General features: G+C 45.2%; 1 protein-coding gene across 2 annotated transcripts in view; it reads left to right on the top strand.

Annotated features, from left to right (window-relative positions):
• The window catches only part of IPO8 (importin 8), a 2,228,954-nt gene that overhangs the window by 791,198 nt on the left and 1,414,058 nt on the right, over positions 1–23,698 (top strand). For both annotated transcript variants that reach the window (XM_069628533.1, XM_069628532.1), the window contains one exon: positions 11,769–11,903. In XM_069628533.1, the coding sequence (XP_069484634.1) occupies positions 11,769–11,903 (135 nt within the window). The remainder of the gene's footprint in view (positions 1–11,768; positions 11,904–23,698) is intronic.

Genomic DNA, 23,698 nt, shown 5'->3' with positions numbered 1-23,698 from the left:
CCATCCTCCACCACGACCCGGAGTCGCTGAACTTGCAGGCCTGGCTCCTGCAGCGCTAGAGTTTGGAGGATACGACATACCGGCCGATTGCAGAGAGGTTCTTGCAAAGGCCAGGGCGTCCTCGACTCTTAAATGCTACGGACACAAATGGAAGAGGTTCTCTGTCTGGTGCCACGCACAGAAGATTAACCCTCTACGGATTACGGCTCCCCAAGTACTGCCGTACCTGCTGACGCTGGCCAAAGCTGGTCTGGCACACGCGTCCATCAAGATTCATCTTGCTGCGATCTCCCGTTACACCAGAACCACGGGGCGGACGTCCTTGTGGTCTCATCGTCTGGTGAAAGAGTTCATGAAGGGACTGTTCAGATCGTTCCCGCCGGTGAAGGCTCCGGCCCCGGCGTGGGAGCTCAACGTGGTGCTGACCAAGCTCATGGGACCTCCGTTCGAGCCTCTGCACTCGGCCCCGTTGAAGTTTCTATCGTGGAAAACAGCTTTTCTTGTGGCCATCACCTCCGCACGACGAGTGGGAGAGATCCAGGCCCTGTCCTGCAAGGCCCCGTACTTGACTTTCCACGACACGAGGGTAGTGCTCAGGACGCACCCCTCCTTCATGCCCAAGGTACCGTCGGACTTCCATCTCAACGAACCCTTGGTGTTACCTGTGTTCTTCCCGTCGCCTTCGTCGCCGGCTGAGAGGACTTTGCACTCGCTGGATGTAGCTAGAGCGCTGAAGTTCTACGTGGACCGCACGAAGGGTTTTCGGAAGACGTCACAACTCTTTGTGAACTTTGGACCTGTCAATCAGGGGAAGGCTCTCTCGAAGGCTTCCATCTCCAGATGGCTCTCCGGCTGTATCATGTGCTGTCACCGGTTGGCAAACCGACCGCTGCCTGGCCGTCCGAGAGCCCATTCCACCAGAGCGATCGCAGCTACCACGGCGTTCCTATCTGGTGTGCCCCTGCTGGACATATGCAGGGCTGCTACGTGGAGGTCGACGCACACCTTCACAAAATTCTACTGCGTCGACCGGGATTCCAGGGAGGAGTCCAGGGTCGGCCAAGCAGTGCTGCGCAACCTGTTCGCCTGAGGTGAGCCTGGTGAGGAGGTAAGATGCTTAATGTTGAGTTGATGTGATGCTTAATGTTGAGCCTTTGCCACCTCCCGTGGTTGTGCATGTGTGTACTGCTATGTATTCTTTATTCATGAGCATGTGAATCCATGCCAGACCCCATGCTGGAGAAGGAACAAGTTACTTACCTGTAACTGTTGTTCTCCAGCATGGGTCTGGCATGGATTCACATGCGAACCCTCCCGCCTACCCCTCTGCGGCTCTTCACTTGGTCATACTGCCACTTCACGTGCTTCCAAATCTGAAGATGGCTGCCAGAGGCGGTGCTTAGGTAGAGGGCAGTCATTGGCTGTGGTCAGTATGACGCAGAGACCAGTGATTGGTTATTACTACGAAAGACAGATCAGAAACGAAACTGATACTGGTTTTTTCTTTACCGAGGATTCCCAGCCTGACGACGGGGAATATTCATGAGCATGTGAATCCATGCCAGACCCATGCTGGAGAACAACAGTTACAGGTAAGTAACTTGTTCCTTACAAACATTTATCAATTCCACCACAAATGTGTTGGTGGTCAGCTTGCTCAATTTCGCATATAGCATTGCTGATTTATATTCTAACATATCTTTGGCATATCTAAAATCACCTTCCAATAAAATGTATTCACAAGAAACAGCAGTCGCTAATCTAAATAACCATTTTAAAATGTTTCCTTCCAGTTTACACATTTCGTTCGCGAACTTACTCGCCCATATCTCTGCTCCATGATGTAGTAGACTAGATATTATTTGACTGGCATATAGTAGTAAAATCGTATTCAGTGATATTCCTCCTTGTTTACCAATAAATGTACTAATTGCACCTGCATTTTTAGGAGTTTGATTGCCATCCAGTGATGTTTCCACGTCAGCTTTGAGTCTATTATAACCCCCAGATAACAATAGCATTCAACTATCTCAAGCATCTCTGAGTTCACCATCCACTTAAAGTTGTTAGGCCAGGTTTGTTTCGTATTTCCCAGAAAGGCCATCACCTTTGTTTTTGCAATGTTTATTATTAGCCTGTTATTTTCTGAGAATTGGGTCAGACAATTTAGCCTGTTTTGTAGCCCTGCCGGCGTGTAGTCCAGCAGGACCAAGTCATCGGCATATCCTAACCATGGGAGATATATCATACCCATCTTCACTGCATCAACCATTGTCTCATCCATCTCATTCATATAGTCGGCCAAGTAGAGATTAAACAGAGTGGCTGCTAACCTACAGCCTTTTTTCACTCCACATACTGTGGGAATTGCCTCTGATAGTCGTCCTTCTCCATCCATACGTACTCTAACTGAGGTGTCTGAATATAACAATTGAATCATGTGTAATAGCCCTTCTGGTATCCCCCACTTCATCAATTTATTCCATAGTTTCTCTCTTACAACCGTATCAAACGTAACTGACAAATCAATAAACACAACATACACTGGTAGATTGCGCACATTCCAGGTGTACTCAACTGCTGATACTAAATTAATTATTTTGAGAGTGGTTGAGGATTTAGCTCGAAACCCTGCTTGGTAAATTGGCAGAATCTTATTTCCCTCGATCCATACATTTAGGTCTTCCAGTAAGACTTTCGCAAATATTTTTGCCGGAATGTCAAGCATTGCCAGCATTCTATAGTCTTTAAGATCTTTCCATTAACCCTTTTTGTGTATCGGCAAAATAATGCTGTCTTGCCACGTTTTTGGCATCATCCCGTGCTTACTTATCCATACAAATAGTATATTGAGTGCTTTTGCCCATGCTTCAGGTGCCAGGTGTAGTAGAGTATTGCAAGTCCCGTCGGGGCCAGTAGTTCTCGAGGTATGTAATTTCTCAATCATGGTTACTAAAGATGTTTCAGAGTAGTTGCTTACCCATTGTGCCGACCTGCCTTCAGTCCTTCCTTTTTACCCACATCAGATCCAAGAGTGTTTTTTACATGTGCGATCCAATCTTTCTGTCACACTATTAATCTGTAGGGTTCATTTTTTTTCATCATTTATTGCCCTCCACATGTCCTGCTGGTTATTGCTTCTGGCATTTGCTGCAATATTTAGCCCATGTTTCACTTGCTTTGTTGTTTTTATGAATTCGTAGCCACTTCCTATGTTGTTTTTTTAACCATTTAATCTGCTTTGTGGCATCATTCCTCTCAGTTTCAGGTATTCGTTTAATTGCTTTCCTAAGAGCACTTTTAGCTTTATTGATTTCTTTATCATACGAATTGTGCTTGCCGTGTGAAAGATTCCATCTTTCACTGTTGCTGGAATACTTCCGTTTTTGAGAGGAAGCTTCTTTGATCTTATTCACTACCTTTTCATATTTCCCAATAATGTCACTATTGGTGGCCACTTGTCTATTATCAATCAATATATAGGATTTACTTATCTTAAACAAGCTATCTGCCTTCTTAAATAAGTATTCTAAAAGTCTTACTTTTGTTTGTTTGTTTGTTTTATTCACTTATAATGCGCACCAGACCCGAGGGTAAGAGGGCGCAGCAGTACAGGATATGCGAGCTTAGGTTACATAATTACACATAATGCTAATAATATATACAGGCTATAGCAGTAATACAGTAAATTATATACAGGATATTATACAGGTTACAGGTAATATATCAGCAGGCTGTTGGGGGGGGAGGCGGCACTGTCTAATTGATCGATGGCTTCAGATGGTTGATGTAATTGGATATGAATTTAAGGTATTCCTTCTCACGTATAGTGTGGGGCAGTGAGTTCCATATTTGGGCCACCTGGACGAGGAAGCTGGCGCTTCCAGCCTTGGTCAGTTTGAATCTTGGAATAAGTGTGTTAACATTGGAGATTCTTGAGGGTCTGTCTTCTTTCTACAAATCTATCAGTTAGATAGGGAGGAGCCGCATTGTTCAGGGCTTTGTGTGTGAGAGAGGCCACTTTCAGTAGGATTTTGTCTTGGGTTGACAGTCAGTTGTTATTACGCCTTATCTTAGAAATATGTGATCGTCTAGAGATACCAAGAGCTGCTCTCAAGGCATTATTTTGTAGAATTTCTATTCTATGTGGGATGTATTTGTTGGCCCCAATATATAAGGCATTGCAGTAATCGAGTCTAGATAGAATGAGAGCTCTAGCTAAAATCATGCAATTGTCATCTGAGATAAAGTGTTTACCTACTCTGATGAGCTTACATGTGTAAGCTGTGGCTGAGGCCAGTGAATACCTGTTTGTTAAAGGAGAGGGTAGCATCTAGATGGAAACCTAGAGTGTTCACTTCCTTGGCTACCTTAATAGTATTCCCGTCAATCTCAAAAGCAGAGTAATCCTGGCCTAGTTTTTTGAGATTAGAATGTGTGCCCAGAATGATTAACTCTGTTTTGTCATCATTCAGGCATAGACCGTGAGTTGCCATCCATGCCTCGATGATGAGATACACCCTAACTACCAAGGCCAAATCCTTATTGCAATCCCCTGAAAGTGGGAGGAGGATCTGGGTATCATCTGCATAGTTGGTGTAGGTGATACCAAGAAGGTCCAGATCATCAAAAAGGGGCTTAGTAAATATGTTGTATAGTGTCGGAGATACACAGGAGCCCTGGTTAACGCCGCACACAATGGGGATCGGGTCTGCTGCATCTGAGGGGGAGAACACCCTCATGTTCCTTTCTCTGAGGAAGGATTCAACCCATATTATGGCTTCTTTGGAGAAGTGTGCAGCGAGTTTAGGTGGTTACAGAGGACTTTGTGATCTACAAGGTCGAATGCGGCCGAGAGATCCAAGAGTAATAGGAGGGCTGTTTGACCTTTGTCTCTTAGCTCATAAATTTGAGCTTTCAAATCGGTGAGAACGGTCTCAGTCACATGTTGTGGATGGAAACCCGACTGCCTTGCTCCTAGGAGCTTGTGGTATTCTAGGAATTTTTGGATTTGGGTATATGCAATCTTGTCCAGGATTTTTAACAGGAAGGGGACTGTCGTAATGGGGCGGTAGTTAGTAGGGATGAGGGGGTCTAGGGATTGTTTATTTTAGCAACGGCAGTACCCTTGATTGTTTCAGGTTGGACGGCACAGTGCCTGAGGTGAATGAGGCATTTACGAGTTTAGCTATGAAGGGGTTAAGTTCTCTAGCGGCATCTTTTATAAGTTGTGAAGGGCACCAATCGACTTGGTAGTTGGAAGGCTTGAGAGAGGATGACTTTCTCCACCTCCCGGATAGACGTTTTTACAAATCTGAATTGGATAGTTGTGTTTTGCTCCATAGAAGTTGATTAAGTGCTGCTTTCTTAGTCGCTATTTTCTTTTGGAGCATGGTAACTGTGTTGGCCAGCGCTTGTTGTACCTCTGTGCACCAGACTTTGACTTTTGTGCATGTATCTGGAATGGGTGTAAGCGACTCTAATTCCTTTAGGATGGAAAACGGCTCCCTCATACTTGAGTTGGCCATAGACATACGCGTATTATATGAGTTGCGTTTGGCCAGGATAATTTCCTTCTTGTACTATGAGGAGATTTCTATGAGCTTGTTTTTATGGTCTTCTGATGGGGTAAGTCTCCAAGTGGATTCGCAACTTCTTTTAAGTTGACGGAAATGTTTCTGTTCAGGGGTGAACCATTTATTAAGGTGGGCTTTAGGTGTGCTTGGTTTAAGTTTTAGAGGGGCTATGTTGTCAAGAGTGGTTGGTATAATTTTAGTGTACTATTCAACGAGCATCTCAGGGTCTAGATGTTCGAGTTGGTTTAGGCTGGGTAGAATAGCAGGAATTACGTTATCCTTAGTGGTACTTTTTTTGTTTCTGGTAGGGCATGAGGGGGACATATTGGCTGCAGGAGGGAGTGGCCTAGTGATCGATAAATTATAGGTTACTAAGTAGTGGTCCGTCCATAATTGTGGGGTCATGGAGGTAATGGAGGCGGAGCAGTTGTAGTCTGCTAACCAATCGAGAGTTCTCCCTCTATTATAGGTGGGTTCCACAATTTATTTGGTTAGTCCCAATTCAGTGAGGGTATTAGCCACATTGAAGGCATGTTTGTCTGATGGGTCAGTATAACCTAGATTAAAGTCTCCAAGAATGAGTAGTTGTGTGGAGGTTTTGAGATTAGTAGATAATAGACAGTTAAGATCTTCTTCGAATGTCCCCACCGGGCCGGGGGGCCTATAAATAAGGTAGATAGTCAGTGTCTGAGAGTTGTGAAGTGGGAGTTTGATGGCGCACACTTCGCAAGAGTTTGAGTCTGGAGTGGAGGTAGTTTTCATGTTTAGGCTGATTTGGGCAATGATGGCAATGCCACCACCTCGCATGCTGTTTCTATCTTGTCTCAGGATGGTGTAGCCATCTGGGATTGCTAGAGATAATAGAGGTCCTGCTGCCTCATTCAGCCAGGTCTCTGTGACGGCGAGGAAGTCCAACTTATAAGACAGTATAAGTTCACAAATGTAAGTGGCATGCACTGTTAGGGATCTTGCATTTATTAGTCCGCCTTTCAGCAGAAGTGCTGCAGTGGTGATTTTAGTTTGTTTGGTTTTGATAGAGGTTGTTAGAGGTGTTTTAGTTTTGCTTATAGCAGTGTTAGCTTGTTGAGTAATGGTTCTTTTGTTGGTGGCAGGGAGGGATCTAGTCAAAGGCTCATGTAGTCTCGTGAGTCTTGCACTGAGTCTGGAATTTCTGGTGGGTGGGCTACATGGTCTGCTTGGGGGTTCGCTAGTAGATCCAGTCCTGAGTTCACTGGTGAGGTTGGCATGCTCCATGGTGGTGCAGAAGGAGGTGGCTATACAGGATGGGTTGTGTTGGAGATTCTTGGTAGTGAGGTGGAGGCTAATATCGGATGTTAGGCAGGTTAAGAGCAGTGGGTAGGTGATGGGCCAAAGGCAAAGTGTTATGATGCTCATGGTGTATCACTATTAGGGAAGTATATTCTTGTACTTGGGCAACACTAAAGCGTGAGTGCAGAGGGTGTACCCTAAATGCTTAATCTAAATACAGCAGACTGGGTCATTTTAGGACAGGAGAGACGTAGTAAGTCGCATATAGCATGGGTAGTTGAGCATATTAACATGGGGCTCAACTGCACATGTGGGCTAAATGCAACTATCAAATGGCAGGACACATATAGGCTGAATTAGGCAATGAATGGCAAGGCACATATGGGCTAAATGCAACAATCAAATGGCAGGGCACATGGGCTAAAAGCGACAATCAATGGCAAGACACATATGGGCTAAATGCAACTATCAAATGGCAGGACACATATGGGCTAAATGAGACAATCAATGGCAAGTCACATATGGGCTAAATGGGACAATCAATGGCAAGGCAGATATGGGCTAAATGGGACAATCAATGGCAAGGCACATGTGGGCTAAATGGGACAATTAATGGCAAGGCACATATGGGCTAAATGAGACAATCCATGGCAAGGCACATATGGGCTAAATGAGACCATCAATGGCAAGGCACATATGGGCTAAATGGGACAATCGATGGCAAGGCAGATATTGGCTAAATGGGACAATCAATGGCAAGGCACATATGGGCTAAATGGGACAATTAATGGCAAGGCACATATGGGCTAAATGAGACAATCCATGGCAAGGCACATATGGGCTAAATGAAACAATCAATGGCAAGGCACTTATGGTTTAGGTAAATAATGGCAGTATGTCCGGATGGTTACAGATGGCTATGGTTCACATAGAACATCAGCCTGAGTACTAGGGTTGCTAAGATTAATTTCGGAGAAGGGACAAGCGTGGCATTGGGTAATGACTTGTATATAGACTATGGCAAGGCAGAGTATAACTTGCCTAGGGGGTTAGCCAAAGGTAACGGTAGATGGTGATGTATCGTTCTTTAGCCTGCCTTAGCGTGCTATACGCAGGATGGGCAAGATCGGATTATTAGAGGTGATGATACTAGTACTAGTATTTAGGGCAAAGGGGTAAACAGTACCGTGATGTGCCTATATGGGAAAAGGCACTGGTAGTAAAGTCCGAGCTCTAGTAGGTAGCTACAAGACGAAAGGTTATGAGGGAGTGTTCGTTCTTGCGCTCCAGTGCGCTAACAGGGGTGCCAACAGGGGCCTTAGGAGGGCCTTAGTGGGGCCGCCAGGCGTATCCGCCTGCCGGCGGATGTTGATGACTTTAAATAATGCTAGTTACCTAGCAACGAGGCAGCAGCCTCGCTTTGGCGCCGCGCAGTGCCTGGCATCATTAGGTCAGGCAATGAAAGGTCAGGCACTTTCCTTAGAAACGGTCTTGCCATTCTATCAGAAAGTAGATGGAAGGTTCATTTAATCAACTGTAAATTGGGTTCCCCTCGTCCCAAAAGTAATGTTGTTGGTTTCACTTTATTATTCTTGTTAGGATAATTGTACAAGTGCCCCTAATTGGGTCTTGCTTCCCCTGACTTGCTGTTAGCCTGTCCTGAATAAGTCTGCCTAGGTCATACTTACCTTTTTGGTTGCTGTTAGCTGCTGACAAAAGTACGTAGGTTTTACTTACCTTGAGCATAACTGTGTTTTCCTAAAATAAGTTTGGTTTATTGCTTCCCTTAATCTGTGAACTGAAAAGCAACTGTCATTGATATTGCACCCCGAGGTCCAACTCCCCTAGAATAACTGTTATCCCGAATAAGAGTTATAGGTGTTTTACTGTTCCTAGAATAAGTGTTTCACTATTCTGAAAAGTATATTGTCCATTTGACTTACTATGTTATTTCTTGCTTAGTGTCACGGTACAACTGATAGGGTCTACTACCCTGGTATTACTGAAAGTAATCTAAAGTAACTATTGGTTTTGACTTCCCTAGAACTACTGCTAGGTGTTCTAAATTAGGTTATTTGCTTTAGTCTGTTTACCTCCAAGCTTAATGATGTGTTTTTCTATAATGTGTTTATATGATCTGTGATAGTACTTATTTCCCCCAAGATTGATCTGGCCCTGCCTGTATTTAGATAAACCATTTATTTTTACAATACATAGAGTTTCAGTGTTTCTTTGGACCATTTGGATTACAATTTCTTTGTACTGATTCTACAGCCCGCCCTCCCTTCTAAGATAAGCCTGGCTGCTCTGTCTGTGCTACCCTATACTCAGATGGTACAACCTTATATTAAGACTGGAGTCTGGTACTGCCTCAGTTCAATGGTTTTACTAAGCCCTTAGTTGGAATTCAGAGAAACTGTCCTAACAAAAAGTTGTGCAAAATGTACACTGCCAACAGCCTGAACAGAGGAACATGTCACAGTAACAATTTGTTACTGGAGAATCGAGAAAGGGGATACATTGTCTCCCCTAAGCACTCCACATAAGGTGGGGGTGTGCTGATCTCGAAAAGTAAAACACACAAGGGATAAGCCCTGTTAATTTTTAGAGCTAATCAGGGAAATAAAGAATCAATGAGGTGCAAGCTCCACGAGCTTCCAGCAACACTGCACAGAAAGTGCTGCGTCAGTCGTTTCACCAAAATGCCAGGGGCAGCGGAAGTGACATCACACGACCCTTGACTTCTGATGACATCGCAGGAAGTTATGTCATTTCACCCTACGTGAAGCGTTGGGACACGATCTTTCACCCCATGACAAAACAGGAAGTGGCATCACATACCCTTAAGCGCTTTATGTAGAACAAATATACATACAATGTCACCCAACCTGAATATCCCCCAACCCTTTCAGAAAGGAAAGGCTGAGTTGGCCTTGCCGGGATTCGAACCTGCATTTCTCACACACACATCGCATCAGCAAGCGCTCAACCCCATGAGCTATCTTACTGGCTATAGCTAGCTCACCGACTCTAATAAAATGAGCAATTACATGTCTGAATTTTCTCAAAGACGGAAAGCAAATTACACTCTGTAGTGGATACCATTAAACTGCTAACTGAGATTTAACAGCAGGCCAGTTAATCTGCAGGTCTGGTGCAAAGTTGGTCACATGTCAAACCTGCGTGGATCTACTTTTCAGGCTTTAGAGGTTGGCAAAATAAATACCATTGGGACGGTTCATAACTGTGTATTAAAGAATTTAGAGTAGCGCCGGGAAAGCAGCGCACTCACACGACTTTGCGTACTCTTGGCACTCGTTACCTCATCCATGCAAACAAACATCCTGAACCGCATGCCAAGGAGATAGGAAAGATAGACACATTACAACAAAGCATTAATTGTGGCACAATGCAATCAAGGGCCAATTTATGTGCTATGGTCAAACATTTCTACAGTATACACAAGCTTTTAGGCACAAGGATTTTGTCAAGTGACCGAGGACACAGAGATGGAATGTCTTGTGATGATCATAACCGAGCCAACGTCAGAAAAACACATGCTATAACTGCAATTTGCGAAAAGCAAAAGACATAGGGCCTGATTCACAGAAGCATTTTATAATGGCGCAATCCCGTAGGAAAACGCTCTGTGAATCAGGCCCATAGTTCGAAGTGGATGCTTATTCTACTCTAAATGCTTTTTAGAGGTTTTTGTCTGCATTGTGAATTTGAGGTGTTTAAGTAACTCGCCCCCTGAAGTGTCCCTGAAATAAACCTTTCATGAGTTTAGCAATTATTGTATAGAATTCCAGAAAGAAAAAATATGTTATTCCTATTCTTTTTTTATATAGGTCACTGCTCAGTGTTAAACTTGTGGAACCATCTGTTTTTTTTTAAAGAAGCCTGAACAAGAAAGCCAGCCACTCTAGTAACGAAGAGCCACATGGCACTGGCCACAGCCCAGGAGCTTAAATTTGTAAAAAAAAAAGAAAAAACATTTTTTTTCTTTTTCAGGGTAGCAAGGGAGACCTCCGGGGTTGCAGTTGCGACCCCCAAATGAGATCCTTGGCTGCGTGCCGCTTTAGAAAATTGGAGATGCCAAAAAAAGGAGGGAAGCAGGACTCCAAATAGAAATACCAAAAGGTAGTCAAAAAGGATCCATGCCCCAGAGTAAAAGGAAGGGTGAGTGCGGGAAAAAGGTTCCCACTCTCCAAGAAGAATTAACAAAAAATCTAGGTGTCCAGCAAAACGTTCTGGGGGACGCACAGAGAGTGAAGATTTCACACAAGAAAGAGAACTTTACTGTAACTCTGTTTGATATGTGCTCCAACAAATCATGCACCATAACCAGTGGACTATTTGTGCACAAATGACTAACACATTTGGCATTGCCAGACTCTGGTTAACCAAGGCAGACATTTCTCTGTTTCGCGTTCTCGAAATGTAATTGTTGATGGAAAAGCAAAACAAAGTATTGAGTGTTGTGCATCAACAATACTGGCATATTTTTTGCGAGCAAATATCTATCAATGCAGGTGAGGTGGTGGTGCTTCAATAGTTACTCTGTGTAACAAAGAATGTCTGGCTTGGCTGGATGCAGAAAGACAAACGATACACGTGTTGGAAAGAGCTAAAATCAATATTCTGAAAACACCTCGTCTCTATTTGCAAAAAACTTCTGTTACTAAAGGGGTTAAAGTAAGAGAAGCCCTCCATCCACAATATATTCCCATACAGAAGACCTAACACTTCTTTTCAAATGTAATCTTCTAACTAATCTCTGCAAAAGCCTGCTTTGGCTTCTGAATTGTATATATAATAATTGTTATAGGAAGGCCAGTTGAAAATGTTTTAGATTGTGCGAAACATGCCATTTAAAAAAATATAATGTTTCTTAATATTGTATTTTTAAAATTCCTGTAGGTACTTCTTAAAATACTTGACCAGTACAGACAGAAGCAGTATATTGCACCACGTGTCCTTCAGCAGGCACTGAACTATCTGAACCAGGGAGTTATTCACTCTGTGACTTGGAAGCAAATGAAGCCTCACATACAGGTCGGTTGAAAGCATTGCAAAAACGTAGTACGTTGCATAGCCTCCCGTAAAGGTGCAACTTCAATGTATGCTTGTAGGAAAGTGGATTCTATTTTGTTGTCAACATATTCATTTATTCCTGTCGCCTGTGTATGTATGTCTGCCTTAGTTGTCTGGTAAGTGTTTGACGGTCAGCATTATTTATTTCGCAATCTCGAGAATGTGAATGTTGATCTCTATAAGCTGAAAATCAGGCTTTGTCATATTGGCAGTCTGTCATTTACACTTCTTATTTGGCAGCGTTTTCAGTGAAATACAGCTTATGTTTGTTTGAAGACTGTGTCCTTGATATTAGTGGCATGCCTGCTTTCGTGTTGGAAAGGAAACCGTATATTCCATTTTTGTTTACTTTGATGGAGCCCTCATGCAACTCCAGCCCAACTACCCATCCGCTCCTTCACAACCCCAGTCACTGGTCCATTTACCACTGGCCTTCTTCTGGTAGATTATTAACGAGCAAACCCTTTGTGTCACCACAGAAATTAGTTTGTTAATCATATTCTCCTTCCCATACGCTTCTCCTCTGTCTCTACTCCTGATATTCCATGATATTTGGATGCATGGTTTTTGATGCAGCAGGACACATAGTCTGCAACGTGGCACTTGATGTGGAAGCCTACAGCATCACTGTTTCCTCATGTACTTTATTGCATTACATCTTTCACCGCGAACATCGTACTCCAGTCCAGATTCGAACCCCTGCTGTTTACTTCTTATAAATGATATTTCGACAAGCTAGGAGTAGAATACGAGGAGTTTGTGGTCAAAGATTCATGCATTAAGGTAGTCACCCAAGTGAAAACTCTTGGGATCATGATGGAAGCCACTCTGGGTAAGGAGGCTCAGACCAACTACCTCCACAAAAACGCCTACTACATGAGGCTCTTGAGAGCTATCCGCCCGCTCCTGAGCGAAAACAACTCGACCACGATCGCCAGGGCTATCATTCTATCGCACCTTGATTATGGCAATTCACTATTACTGATAGCATCTACAAAATGCATTAAGAAATGCCAGATAATGGAAAATAATGCGGTTTGGCTAGTAAAAGGAATCAACAGAAGAGATCATGTGACAAAAGGAAGGAGATCACTCCACTGGCTCAGGGTTGTGGAGAGAATTCTCTTTAAATCCATGACGCTAGTGCATAGATGTCTGTATGAGTTGGCCCCGTTGTATCTCAGATCTAAGTTCACTAGATACATTCCCAACAGGACCCCGAGATCAGAAGCACACAGCAAGCTGCAGGTACCACCGGCAAATCGAGCCATGGGCTCCGGAAATTCTTTTCCGGTCCAAGCAGCCCTGCAGTGGAACAATCTCCCTGTGGCTATGCACTTAGAACCGAACCATAGAATTTCCAGGAAGCACCTGAAGACCCACCTTTTTAAGTAAATTGCCGCTTAAACAGACTTTCCATTAGTATTTCGACTGTCTATCTACTGTACCCGACTCTGTCTCTGTGCCCTGATGCCTGCGGGCTTTCGGCGCATTATAAGCGCATAAATAAAAAATAAAATGGCTATTAGGAAAGGACTTCACAATGATTCAAGGGATTGAACTGCTTGCAAGCCTGTTTTTCATCTTAAGGTTTATTTGTGATTGGTGCATTTGTTTAAGTAGGTTTTTCGTTATAACATGCTTTCTTCCATTAAAATTTAATTTGTCAAATGAGTGCCATCAGATTGAGAGAAGACAATAAATCCTCATTTTCAAATTGAACCCCCGAAGAAAGAAAGCAGGCATTAAATCAACCACAGTGTTCAAACACAATATTGCAGGTTGGCACACAGTCAAGACATTTTGGTGAGCAATACTGAAAAAAGATTCTGTAATATCTTGCTTATCATTCTTTCCATAACTCAAAAACATGTTACCGCTGTACACTAAATCCAGAGGATCTAGTCTTCAATTTGCCTGTTTGTGGTTCTTTTTTTCTTATCAATTTCCTTTTTTTATTATGGTTTAAAATTCTTGCCCCTCACCCCTAATGCGCCCACCCCAACAGACACCATCCTGGTTTTTTCTCACCTCTCTATGCCCCTATACTTATTTTCCTTTCTCTTTTAAAATGCATATCATTTTCTTTGAATTAACCAGCAATGTAAAGTCACAGATGAAAAGGCCTAAGAGTTGTAACCTATGAAAAGACCTGGACTGTCGGCAAGCAAGGGTGCTGTTTTTACCCAATCTTCAGAAGGCAACAAGCAATCAGTAAATCAGAACTAATTTCAAATATGTCTGGTCCTAATGGATACAGTATTCATGAAATGTTTTCTCTGCTCATAAACTAGTTCCGTGGGAGTGAGGGGGGGGTTTCAAAAAAGATCTAGTAGCGTCAAATGACACTTAAGCACATTTCTGTGCAAGTACAGCTTTTACTAATAGAAAGAGATGCACTGCTACATTGTAGAGACTTCTGCGATTGCTCCTAACAATGCATAGCTGTTAATTTAGAACACAGGCCTCCTGAGCAGTGAACAGTACTTGTCTAGTTAATTAAATTCTATGTTTTTTAAAGTAAGTATTAATCAAATGTATCAAATATCCTCAATTGGAGCAACACCTAAGACCTTGATCATTGTCAACAAAAAATACAGTAAATCTGGGGCCCTGATACAGAAACTTCAATTTAGAAAAAGCGCATAAGGTTAAAATGTTGAATTTTTTAAACATTTTTGAGCATTTCTAATAAAGATAACTGTCTGGTTTTAGTGCATTTGGGCAAGGAGTAAACTGTGAACTAAAAAGATGTTTGTATGTGATGCTATAGGTTTAGGGCCATTTTAAATAGGATCATTTTGTAGTGTGTAGTCAGGGGCGCATGGCCAGCTGCCATGCCGTGAGGACGCAGCACTTTGAAGCTCCTGCTTGATCCTCTAAGCAGCTACTTTGATGCTCAATCAGTGATTTCCAATCTGAAACAGCACGGGCACACAAATGCAGGAGTGCCTCGACATTTGACTGTCTACAAGAGACGTTGGGCCAAATTGTAAGCCACCGGCCAACGGGGTCAAGATAATGCCTGTCATGCTTGTTGAGCCAACAAAGTGGCTGCTTAGGCCCACTGGCGAGTGTGGGGACACTGGTGTCCATCTGCGACGTGCTGTGACTTGCCACCTTAAGGCGCCACTTGAATTGAGCGGCTGTCCAAACCAACCGAGGGTGCTGGCGAGAGACACCGAGGGCCAGAGCGGAGGAAAACCCTGCGGCACATCCTAGTGACTAAGTCGGCTCCGGCAGCTGTGTGGAAGCAAACAGTCCCCATGTGGAGGCCAGCAACGATGGCACGGTTGTAAAACCCTGACAACCTGTAAGCGCTGCAGCTAGCTACAAGATTAGCACAGAACTGCACCGCAATGCACCCGGGGCAGCAGTGAGACGCCTGAGTCCAGGGCCCCCTTCCATTGGCCGGATCCAGGTGATAATCGCTGCGGGGCTTAGAGCCATCCGCTCCTCCCTTGCAGACACTTTATCACGCCTGATAAACCCTTAAGGGTGCAGTGGGACAAAACAGAGTTGATGGGTGACCATTGGTGAGCCTGCAAACCCTACCTGACCCGGGTGTCATTAAAGGTAGTACAAAAGCGTACCTTCACGGATACAGCTCACAAAGCACCTAATAGTGCTCCAACATCCCATAATACGCCATTGGCACAGGCTTGGAGCGGAATACCCAGCCCCTCTGTGGCGGAGTACTAAGGAGAGCAACCGCTGCAGCGGATCTGCAAGGTGGGCTTGGGGTCCCTTCTGACCCAGCAAGTTGAAAACTCTTGAGGAGCAATGGCGATGCGTTGCTGACAGAGGGTGGGGAATTATGATGTGGAGAACCGATGTCTAGCAGCGCCACACTGGCTTAGTTCCGGCAACCCCACACAATCTTTGGGAGTGGACGACAGGCAGTCTATCACACAAGGCACTGAGTGACAGCATTGGTGGGGATAGCGAGCCGCCACCGGTCGGCAAGACTGGTGGAACACATGCCTGGCCGGTATGGTAGTGAGAAAGCCGAACAAACCACATTGGATGCTTATGCCTACAGCGGAGACAACAAAACTACACCGCAGGTGAGGCGCAGACCGACGTCAGGCCGGAGACGTCTGCGCAGCATAGCAGCAACAAGTGCTATCCGCCATTGCGAGACTGCAGTTGTGCCTTGAATACAAAATAGACTGTCATAAAAGACGCTGGTCTACTCCAGCAAGATGTCCGCGCCTTGGCTGAGAAGTAGATGACAATATAACGAACATACAGAGCATACAGGTGAATGTCAAGGAGCTGACACAGAAGGTCAAGGTGCTTGAAAGTAGGGCAGAAGATGCTGAAAGCGGAGCAAAGCATAACAATGTGCACATTTTGGCTCTCCCGGAAGGTGCGGTGGGTGCAGACCCCATGATGTACATAGAGAATATACTCTTACAAGATATCGGCCCCGAAGCAATCGCGCAAGGCTTCACAGTGGAGCAGGCGGATAGATCCTAACTACGAAATCCCCACCTAGAGCTCCACCAAGGCCTATCATTGCCAGAATTATGAACTACAAGGGCAGAGAGAAGATCCTGGTGTTCTGCAGAAACTGAGGCGTGATCCAAAGAGCATCAGCTAACCTAGCCGTCTACCATGATTACACACTCCAGGTTCAGAGGAAAAGGGCTCAGTTTGGCACAGTGAAAGAACGACTCCGGCGAGCCGAACTAAAATATATGCATGTTTTTCCCTGCTGGACTCAAGGTCCTATGCAAGGGCAGGGCCCTCTTATTTGATAACCCTGAAGAAGCACATGCATCAATGGACGAGAAGAAGTTGGCCTCTATGGCAGAGTGACATGATTCAAGTCATTAGGCCAGCTGGATCGGTGGCACATAGAGAGAACGCCCCATAGATGCAATGACGTATTGCAGAACCCTGGTGTCTACACTAAAGGGGCACTTACACGTCAGAATCCCTAACATATACCCACTTCATGTGCAGCAGTGGGAGACCCCCTGAAGAGCGGTGCTGCAAAAATAATGAGGTCACTTCTTAGCAGGAATCGAACATTGGTGCAAACTTATACCTATATTTAAGGGTTTTCCTGCTACTGGTGACGGCCGAGATCGCCCGTTGGAACCTCATTAGGGATACCAGTTTGACGGTATCCTACCGTTGCATGCCGACCCCCGCGGCTGGCTGGCTGACAGCGGGTTACCATGAGAAGCGGATGTGCCTGAGCAGGCTGTTCGTTTCTGTGCGATTGTTGAAGTGGGTCAGGGTTTAGGGGCGGTTGGGAGTTTGTTTTGCCTGAAGAAATGTCCGACTTGCTCATAATGGTGGTTGTCACTGCTAGGAACATTTTCTGGGGTCTCCCACTCCGGGAAGGGTGCACCTTTTTGCCCCGGAAACGGACGGTTGGGCCTTTAGCAGTTTCACAGCATGGCGGGTGGATTAAGGGTGTTAACTTGGAATGTGAGGGGTCTCAAATAAGAGAAATAGAGTGTGTGCATATTTGCGTAGACACCGAGTAGAGATTGTTCTGTTGCAGGAGACTCGCCTGACAACAGAGGGACACAATACATTGTCCAGGAAATGGGGTGGCTGCACAGTAGGCTCGGCATACTCCACATATGCCAGGGGTGTGCTGAAATGGATTGCGACATCTGTGCCTCTAAAGCTTCTGAAAACTAAAACAGAGGATGAAGGCAGAATGGCTCTTATACGTGCTTTTATCGAAGACAAGGATGTGTGCATAATCAACACATACGCCCCTTACCATGATGCAACTATATTTTTTCAATCCCTGTATGCGAAGCTCGGCCTTTACAAAGGTAGTGCCTGGATATGAGGAGGGGACGTTAACTGCACCCTTAACCCTTCCCTTGATAGATAAGATACTAAGCTCCTAAAACCAACCCCGTCTACGAAGGCGCTGCATGCCCTCTTGGAGTTCTTCCAGTTGACAGATATCTGGCGGACGCTCTGTAGTGGGGCAATTATTGACTAGAGAGCATGTTCAGGCTCTGCCCCCCTGCCTTCCTCAGAAGAAACAAAATTATAAGATAAGAGGGCACATTTGAAACTGCACTTTAAATTCTCCTGGAAATGCAGCTGGCGCAAAGGATAGTTATTTTGCGCAACACAAGTTAAATGTTAAAGGTATTTGTACCACACACCGTCACCAACGAAGTTGGTCCCCAGGCGCTCTGGTGGATCTGGAAACGGGAAGGCGGGGTGGGGTAGTAGGTTGAAGAGGGAGTAGGATAGTGAGAGGAGTAGTGTTCCCTTGGCAGCTTCATCTCGGTATACACCGTGCGCTGAGCTTTGGTGCGAGTATCAGAGCGATGTCAGACCTTGCGTGCTGTTGGTGCGGCTTATGTGTTGGTATCGTGATGTGCATGCGGCTTGCAGTGCGAGAGGTTGTGCGAGTTTTTTGAGTGATTTTAAGGATGCAGAAAGTTTGAGCTTTTTTGTTAGTGGGTTATATGTTTTGCAACTAATCTTCACAGTATGGCTGAATTCCTAGATTTGAGAGTCCTGCATAGTGGGCGAGAGGCCTACGTCTAACAGAACAATTTAGGTTTTTGCGTGGCACACTCCCTGTTGTGTTCTAATGAACTATGTATAGTGTTGTATTCTAATGAACTATGTGTAGTGAGGTTGGAGTGTCTATTTCTCCTCCTTGGGTGTTGGAGCAGGAGTTGCAGTGTCCTCTCTCCTTACTATCTATGTGAATTTGTCTGCTGGGACTTCGGGTGTGGTACAGGCCGGAATGCTATGCATGAGTTGTCTAAGTGCTTCCGTCTTGGTCTGTCTTTGTGTTCAGTCTTACGCGTCCTCCTCTTGTGGCTATCTCTCATTATGTCTTATTGTATGTTGTGGAGTGCATTCCTTGGATTCGGTTCATGCTCGGTTGTTTGGTGGGAACCGGGGTCGGTATCTTCATTGTTGTTTTAGCAGTGTGGACGTTCTTGTGGGTGGTCTTCTAGTTACACAGTGAAGAGCCAGCATTTGAGCAGTTTCCTGAATACTAAGTGGTTTCTTGTGTTCCGTATATTCTTTGGTAGGCCATTCCAAGTTTTCGGTGCCTGGTGAGAGAAAGAGGATCCTCTGAGTTTTCTTCAGCTGTAGGGTTTTGGTTCCAGGCGCATGTTGCTTGATCTGAGCATTCTTGTCGACTGGTGTAGGCGTAATTTATCTCAGGAATTCTGCGCCTTGGTTGTGTATTGCTCTGTGCATGATGCACATTGATTTGAATTTTATTCGTTGCTTTATTGGTAGCCAATGTAGTATTTTTAGCGCGGGTGTGATGTGTTCTCTTCGGTGTAGTTAGAGGAGGAGTCTGGGTGGTGCATTTTGTATGCGTTGTAGTTTTTTTAGAAGTCGTTCATGCATACCAGGTATAGGCTATAGGCATAATCTACTCTGGACATGACCAGAGCGATGATGGTGAGGGTTTTGTTGGAGAATGACCGTAACGGTAGGATTCTTTTTGCTGCTTGCAGAAGAAAGAAGCATTTCTTGAGTAGAGCGTTTACTTGTGGCTCTAGAGTGAGATTGTTGTCCATCAGGACCCCCAGGTTTTTTACAATCGACGATGGTGCTGGGGTCGAACCGAGCTCTCTTAGCCAAGGGATGTAGTCGATGTCCTCAGTTTTTTGTGACAATCATTATCTCTGTTTTGCATGGGTTAATGTTGAGGTGGTTCAAGTTCATCCAATTGAATATATCACAAAGGCAGTTCTCTAGTGTTTTTCTTCTCGGGTGTCTTGTATTTTGAAGATTATTTGTGTCGTCGGCCTAGTTGTAGCAGGTGAGGCCATGTCTTTTGATGATTTTGATTAATAGATATAGGTAGATGTTGAATAAAAGCGGGGCGAAAGATGATCCTTGTTGTACTCCCTTTGGTTGGATTTGAAAGGTTTTATCCATACAGTTTTCGTTCTGTTTGTTAGGAAGGATTTGATCCATAGTAGGGCAGTGTCTGTTATTCCCAGTCCTTCTAAACTTGCTACGAGGATATCCTGTCGAATGCTGCGGATAGGTCGATTAGTATCATGGCAGTACTGTTGTCCGAGTCTGCGTTTGCTTTTAGGTCGTCCAATATTGAGAGGAGAGCTGATTCTGTTCCTCTCATTGGTCTGAAGGCAACTTGTGCCTGGTCTAGTTGCCGGTGCTCTTCTATGATTTCTTGTAGGGAACAGACAAGGCATTAGCCTGCACAACTAGTGTGCTTTAAAGTAGAATATATTAGGTGACGGGAAGGTGTGTACACAAGATAGGGACTCACTACACAAGTAGTGCAGAACAACTGTAGGCAGATAAGGTTGCTGATACCCGTAGGGAGAAATATAATGTGAAATGCATGCATCAGGAACTCGGTAAATTGCAAAATAAATGTGTCCTGCAGAGGAAAATAATGTGACAAGCAGTTGCCATTTTAAAACTGCACCAAACAGCAGATAATTAAACACTACAGCTTTAACAGATGACCCAGTTAATCACACTATTTGAACAAATATATTTAATTCAGAAAAATGCTGTGGTGGCCAGATGGTTGCTGCCTCAAAGGAAATTCAAAACCCAAGGCTCCGTAGTGGAGGGTTACATGGCAGAACAAGATACCATTGTGTGCACCTAACTGTCAAGGTAAATCAAGTTGCGACAACACGACAGACTGTTTGAAGTCTATGGAACGAACTGAACATACCAGGAAATAGTGATTGTAGCCGCCTTTCTGTCTCATCCACTTGCTCTCTCCTCCACTCCGCACCTCCCTTCCTCTAGTTTAAATTCTGGCACTACCTCAATTGCTGTCAGGCATCGTAATTGTAGCTGCCTTTCTTTCTCTTCCACCTACCTTTTCATCCTCACCATTACTGTTTTTAGCACTTACTCTATCATTTGTCTCGTGACCTTTCTGATAGCAGGTTGTTTGTCTCTCCCCCTTCACTCCTTACTTCTCCCATTTCCCCCTCCAGCACTATTCTGAAGCGTTTTCAGTCCTAGTATGATTAGTTGCTTGTGTTCTTCACCTTCTCCTTCTCACTCCATACCCTCACCCCGTCCCCCTCCTCTTGTTAATTTTCCAGCACTACATCAATTGCTGTCAGGCATAGTAATGTAACCGCTTGTTTTGTCTCATTTCCCCCCTTCTTCCCCACCTCCCTTATTGTTCTTGCACTTGTACTATCTGAACTGTTGCCAAGCTGATTAAATAGTGACTTTTCACATTCTGAATTGTTTCAAGGACTTGAAAGAATGTAACTGTATTCTCCCATGTTCCCTCCCTCCTTGAAGCGCTTTGAAACACGTATATATGTGCTATACAAATAAACAATCAATTCAAATTCAATTTAATAAGTAGTTGGCAGATTAATGTCTCAGCGATCGGCTAGGCGTGACAGACAAATGCAGATACTAATAAAAGACGAATAATTACCATGCACATGATGAAAGCAGAATGGTTCATAGTAACAGTATTCATAAATGCGCCAAGAACAGAATGGTGCCGGTACTGTTGTGAGGATAAGGAGGACCACAATTATTAGAATTGTGCTCTGAAACACTTGTGTATGGGCGCGATACAAATAAAATATATCCTATCGTAAGTGTTCCTTGAGACTCAGCGACATCATGGCAGAGATAACATGGACTGTTTTTATTTAATTAAGAACAAAGGTGATATGCTTGTCCTCTCTTACCATCTACATAAAGCATGTAATTATTCCGCCAATTCACGGAGAGTGTGACCGTATGTTAACCGATAAGCACATGTCCTTTTTCACCGCAGAGTCCTTTTTCACCGCAGAAGTAATTTAGAACCTACCAATAATATTCAAGCATGATGATGTAGCACATTTTTAGAGGATGGTTTATGGGAGGGATCTTAGATAAAGGATTGTCCAATCATTATTGTTGAACATATAGAATTATATGTTTAGCTTAGTAAAGGGAAGCAATAATCAGGAGTGATAGGTTTTCATAACCGTGACATCAAAAGGAATATAAAAACTGCTGTTTCCTATTGAGATGTGGAGAAAAATCTAGAGTGGGAGTTGGCTGTTAATTTTTTTTTCCCCCGAGTTTTACATTGCAATTAAAGCTGGGTTCTCCAGCATGGGGTCGGGCATGGAGTCACATGCTCATGAATATTCCCCGTCGTCAGGCTGGGAATCCTCGGTAAAGAAAAAAATCAGCTTAATTTCTGAACTGTCTTTCTATTAATAACCAATCACTGGTCTCTTGGTCATACTGCCCCCAGCCAATGACTGCCCTATACCTAAGCCCCTCCTCTGGCAGCCATCTTCAGATTTTTACCGCACGTTCAAGTGTTGGAGTCCTCGTGCTTAGCTCTCAAGCTTTTACTGCGTGTTGCGTTTTTTTAAAGAGTTTACTCTTATATTTTCGGTCAAATTGAGCCTCACGCTCCTCCGATTCGTCTTGGAGGATTCCGGAAGATCTTTGAGGCCCACCCCGCTTGGACATGGCTCAGGACAAAGGAGACTCGACGCCCGTTAGATCCAAGCTGCTTAGGATCTGCCCAGGATGTGGACTACAGAACGTCTTCAAGGAAGATGAGCACTCCCGGTGTCTCTACTGCCTGCACTCCGACAAGTCGCACGTGGAGGACTGTGCGTTCTGCAAGAACATGTCTGTCCGGACCATGAAGGACTGTCGTAAACGACTCACTGACTGGCTGGAGGCAAAGAGCCCGGCAACAGGTGAAAAGAAGTCTGAGCGGTCTTCTAAGAACTTTGAGGGCGCTCCGGCGACAGGGGCCCAACAGAAGGCAATGCACTGCGAGTCAGTGGGCACCGGGAGCGCCGTTGGTTCGGACTCCTCGGCTGCCAGGTTGTACGCAACGTCACCGACGCCGTCGACCACGAGCCAACACTCCGGCTCTGTGAAAAGGAAGTCAGAGAACCCGGGTAAGCTTCAGGAGAAGCCCCGGCCGGTCCCGACAGAGAAAGCCAAGGGGGAGCAAGGCGGTGACCCCCCCCCCCCACGGTGAAGGCCTCAGACACGCCTAAGGTCGTGAAGGCCCAGATTCACCCGTCTAAGGCCTCAATTGAGGGGGAGACGTGGCGTCCCTTGCGAAGCCCGCAGAGGCGACCCCAGTGGAGACGGCCTACAGGCCTAGAGTTTCCCTGCCATCCCGGAGGGAATAGTCTTTCCAACCGATCGGAGAGACCCCGGTGAATCCCTGGGCCGAGCAGATAACTCCTCCGAGGACGAGCTGTCTGTCATCAAGGCAGTCCTGGACAAGAGGTTCGACGAGGTCAGGGCCTACGGGTAGGATCCCGACGAGGAGGTGGTGGAGAGCGAGGGTGGAGCAGACGAAGAACGGCAGGTTGACGAGAAACCGGAGGGCACCACGCCTCTGCCGGCGCTCCTATCGCAACCAATGCTGCCACCGTCGGACAGGTCGGAAGACATCTTGCTGGCACTGCACACCCTGTGCACAGAGATAAGGACAAGGTTGCCCTTATCTCCGGCGGACGATCCAGCGGCGCCTGGACCGTCGGGAAGTCCTCCGAACAAGCAGAGGCGAGTCCATCCGCCCCCACCCTTCCATCCTTCACCTCCATCCCCTCCACCGAGGGATGAGACGGAGACTACAGAGATGGATGTCAGCAGCGACGACGGAATAGATCTCCCATCGCCCCCTCCCCGGGCTTCCCCTCCTGACGAAATTGGCTCGTTTCACGCCATGATCGCCATGCTCTATCTGCTATGCCCCGAAGAGCAGAAGAAGGAGGGATTCCTTCATCAATGACGAG

The sequence above is a fragment of the Ambystoma mexicanum genome, chromosome 12 (genome assembly GCF_040938575.1).
Source record: "Ambystoma mexicanum isolate Mex_15411 chromosome 12, UKY_AmexF1_1, whole genome shotgun sequence".
NCBI lineage: Eukaryota > Metazoa > Chordata > Amphibia > Caudata > Ambystomatidae > Ambystoma > Ambystoma mexicanum.
Note: the sequence above shows the minus strand (reverse complement) of the source record. Positions and strands in the feature narration are given on the sequence as shown.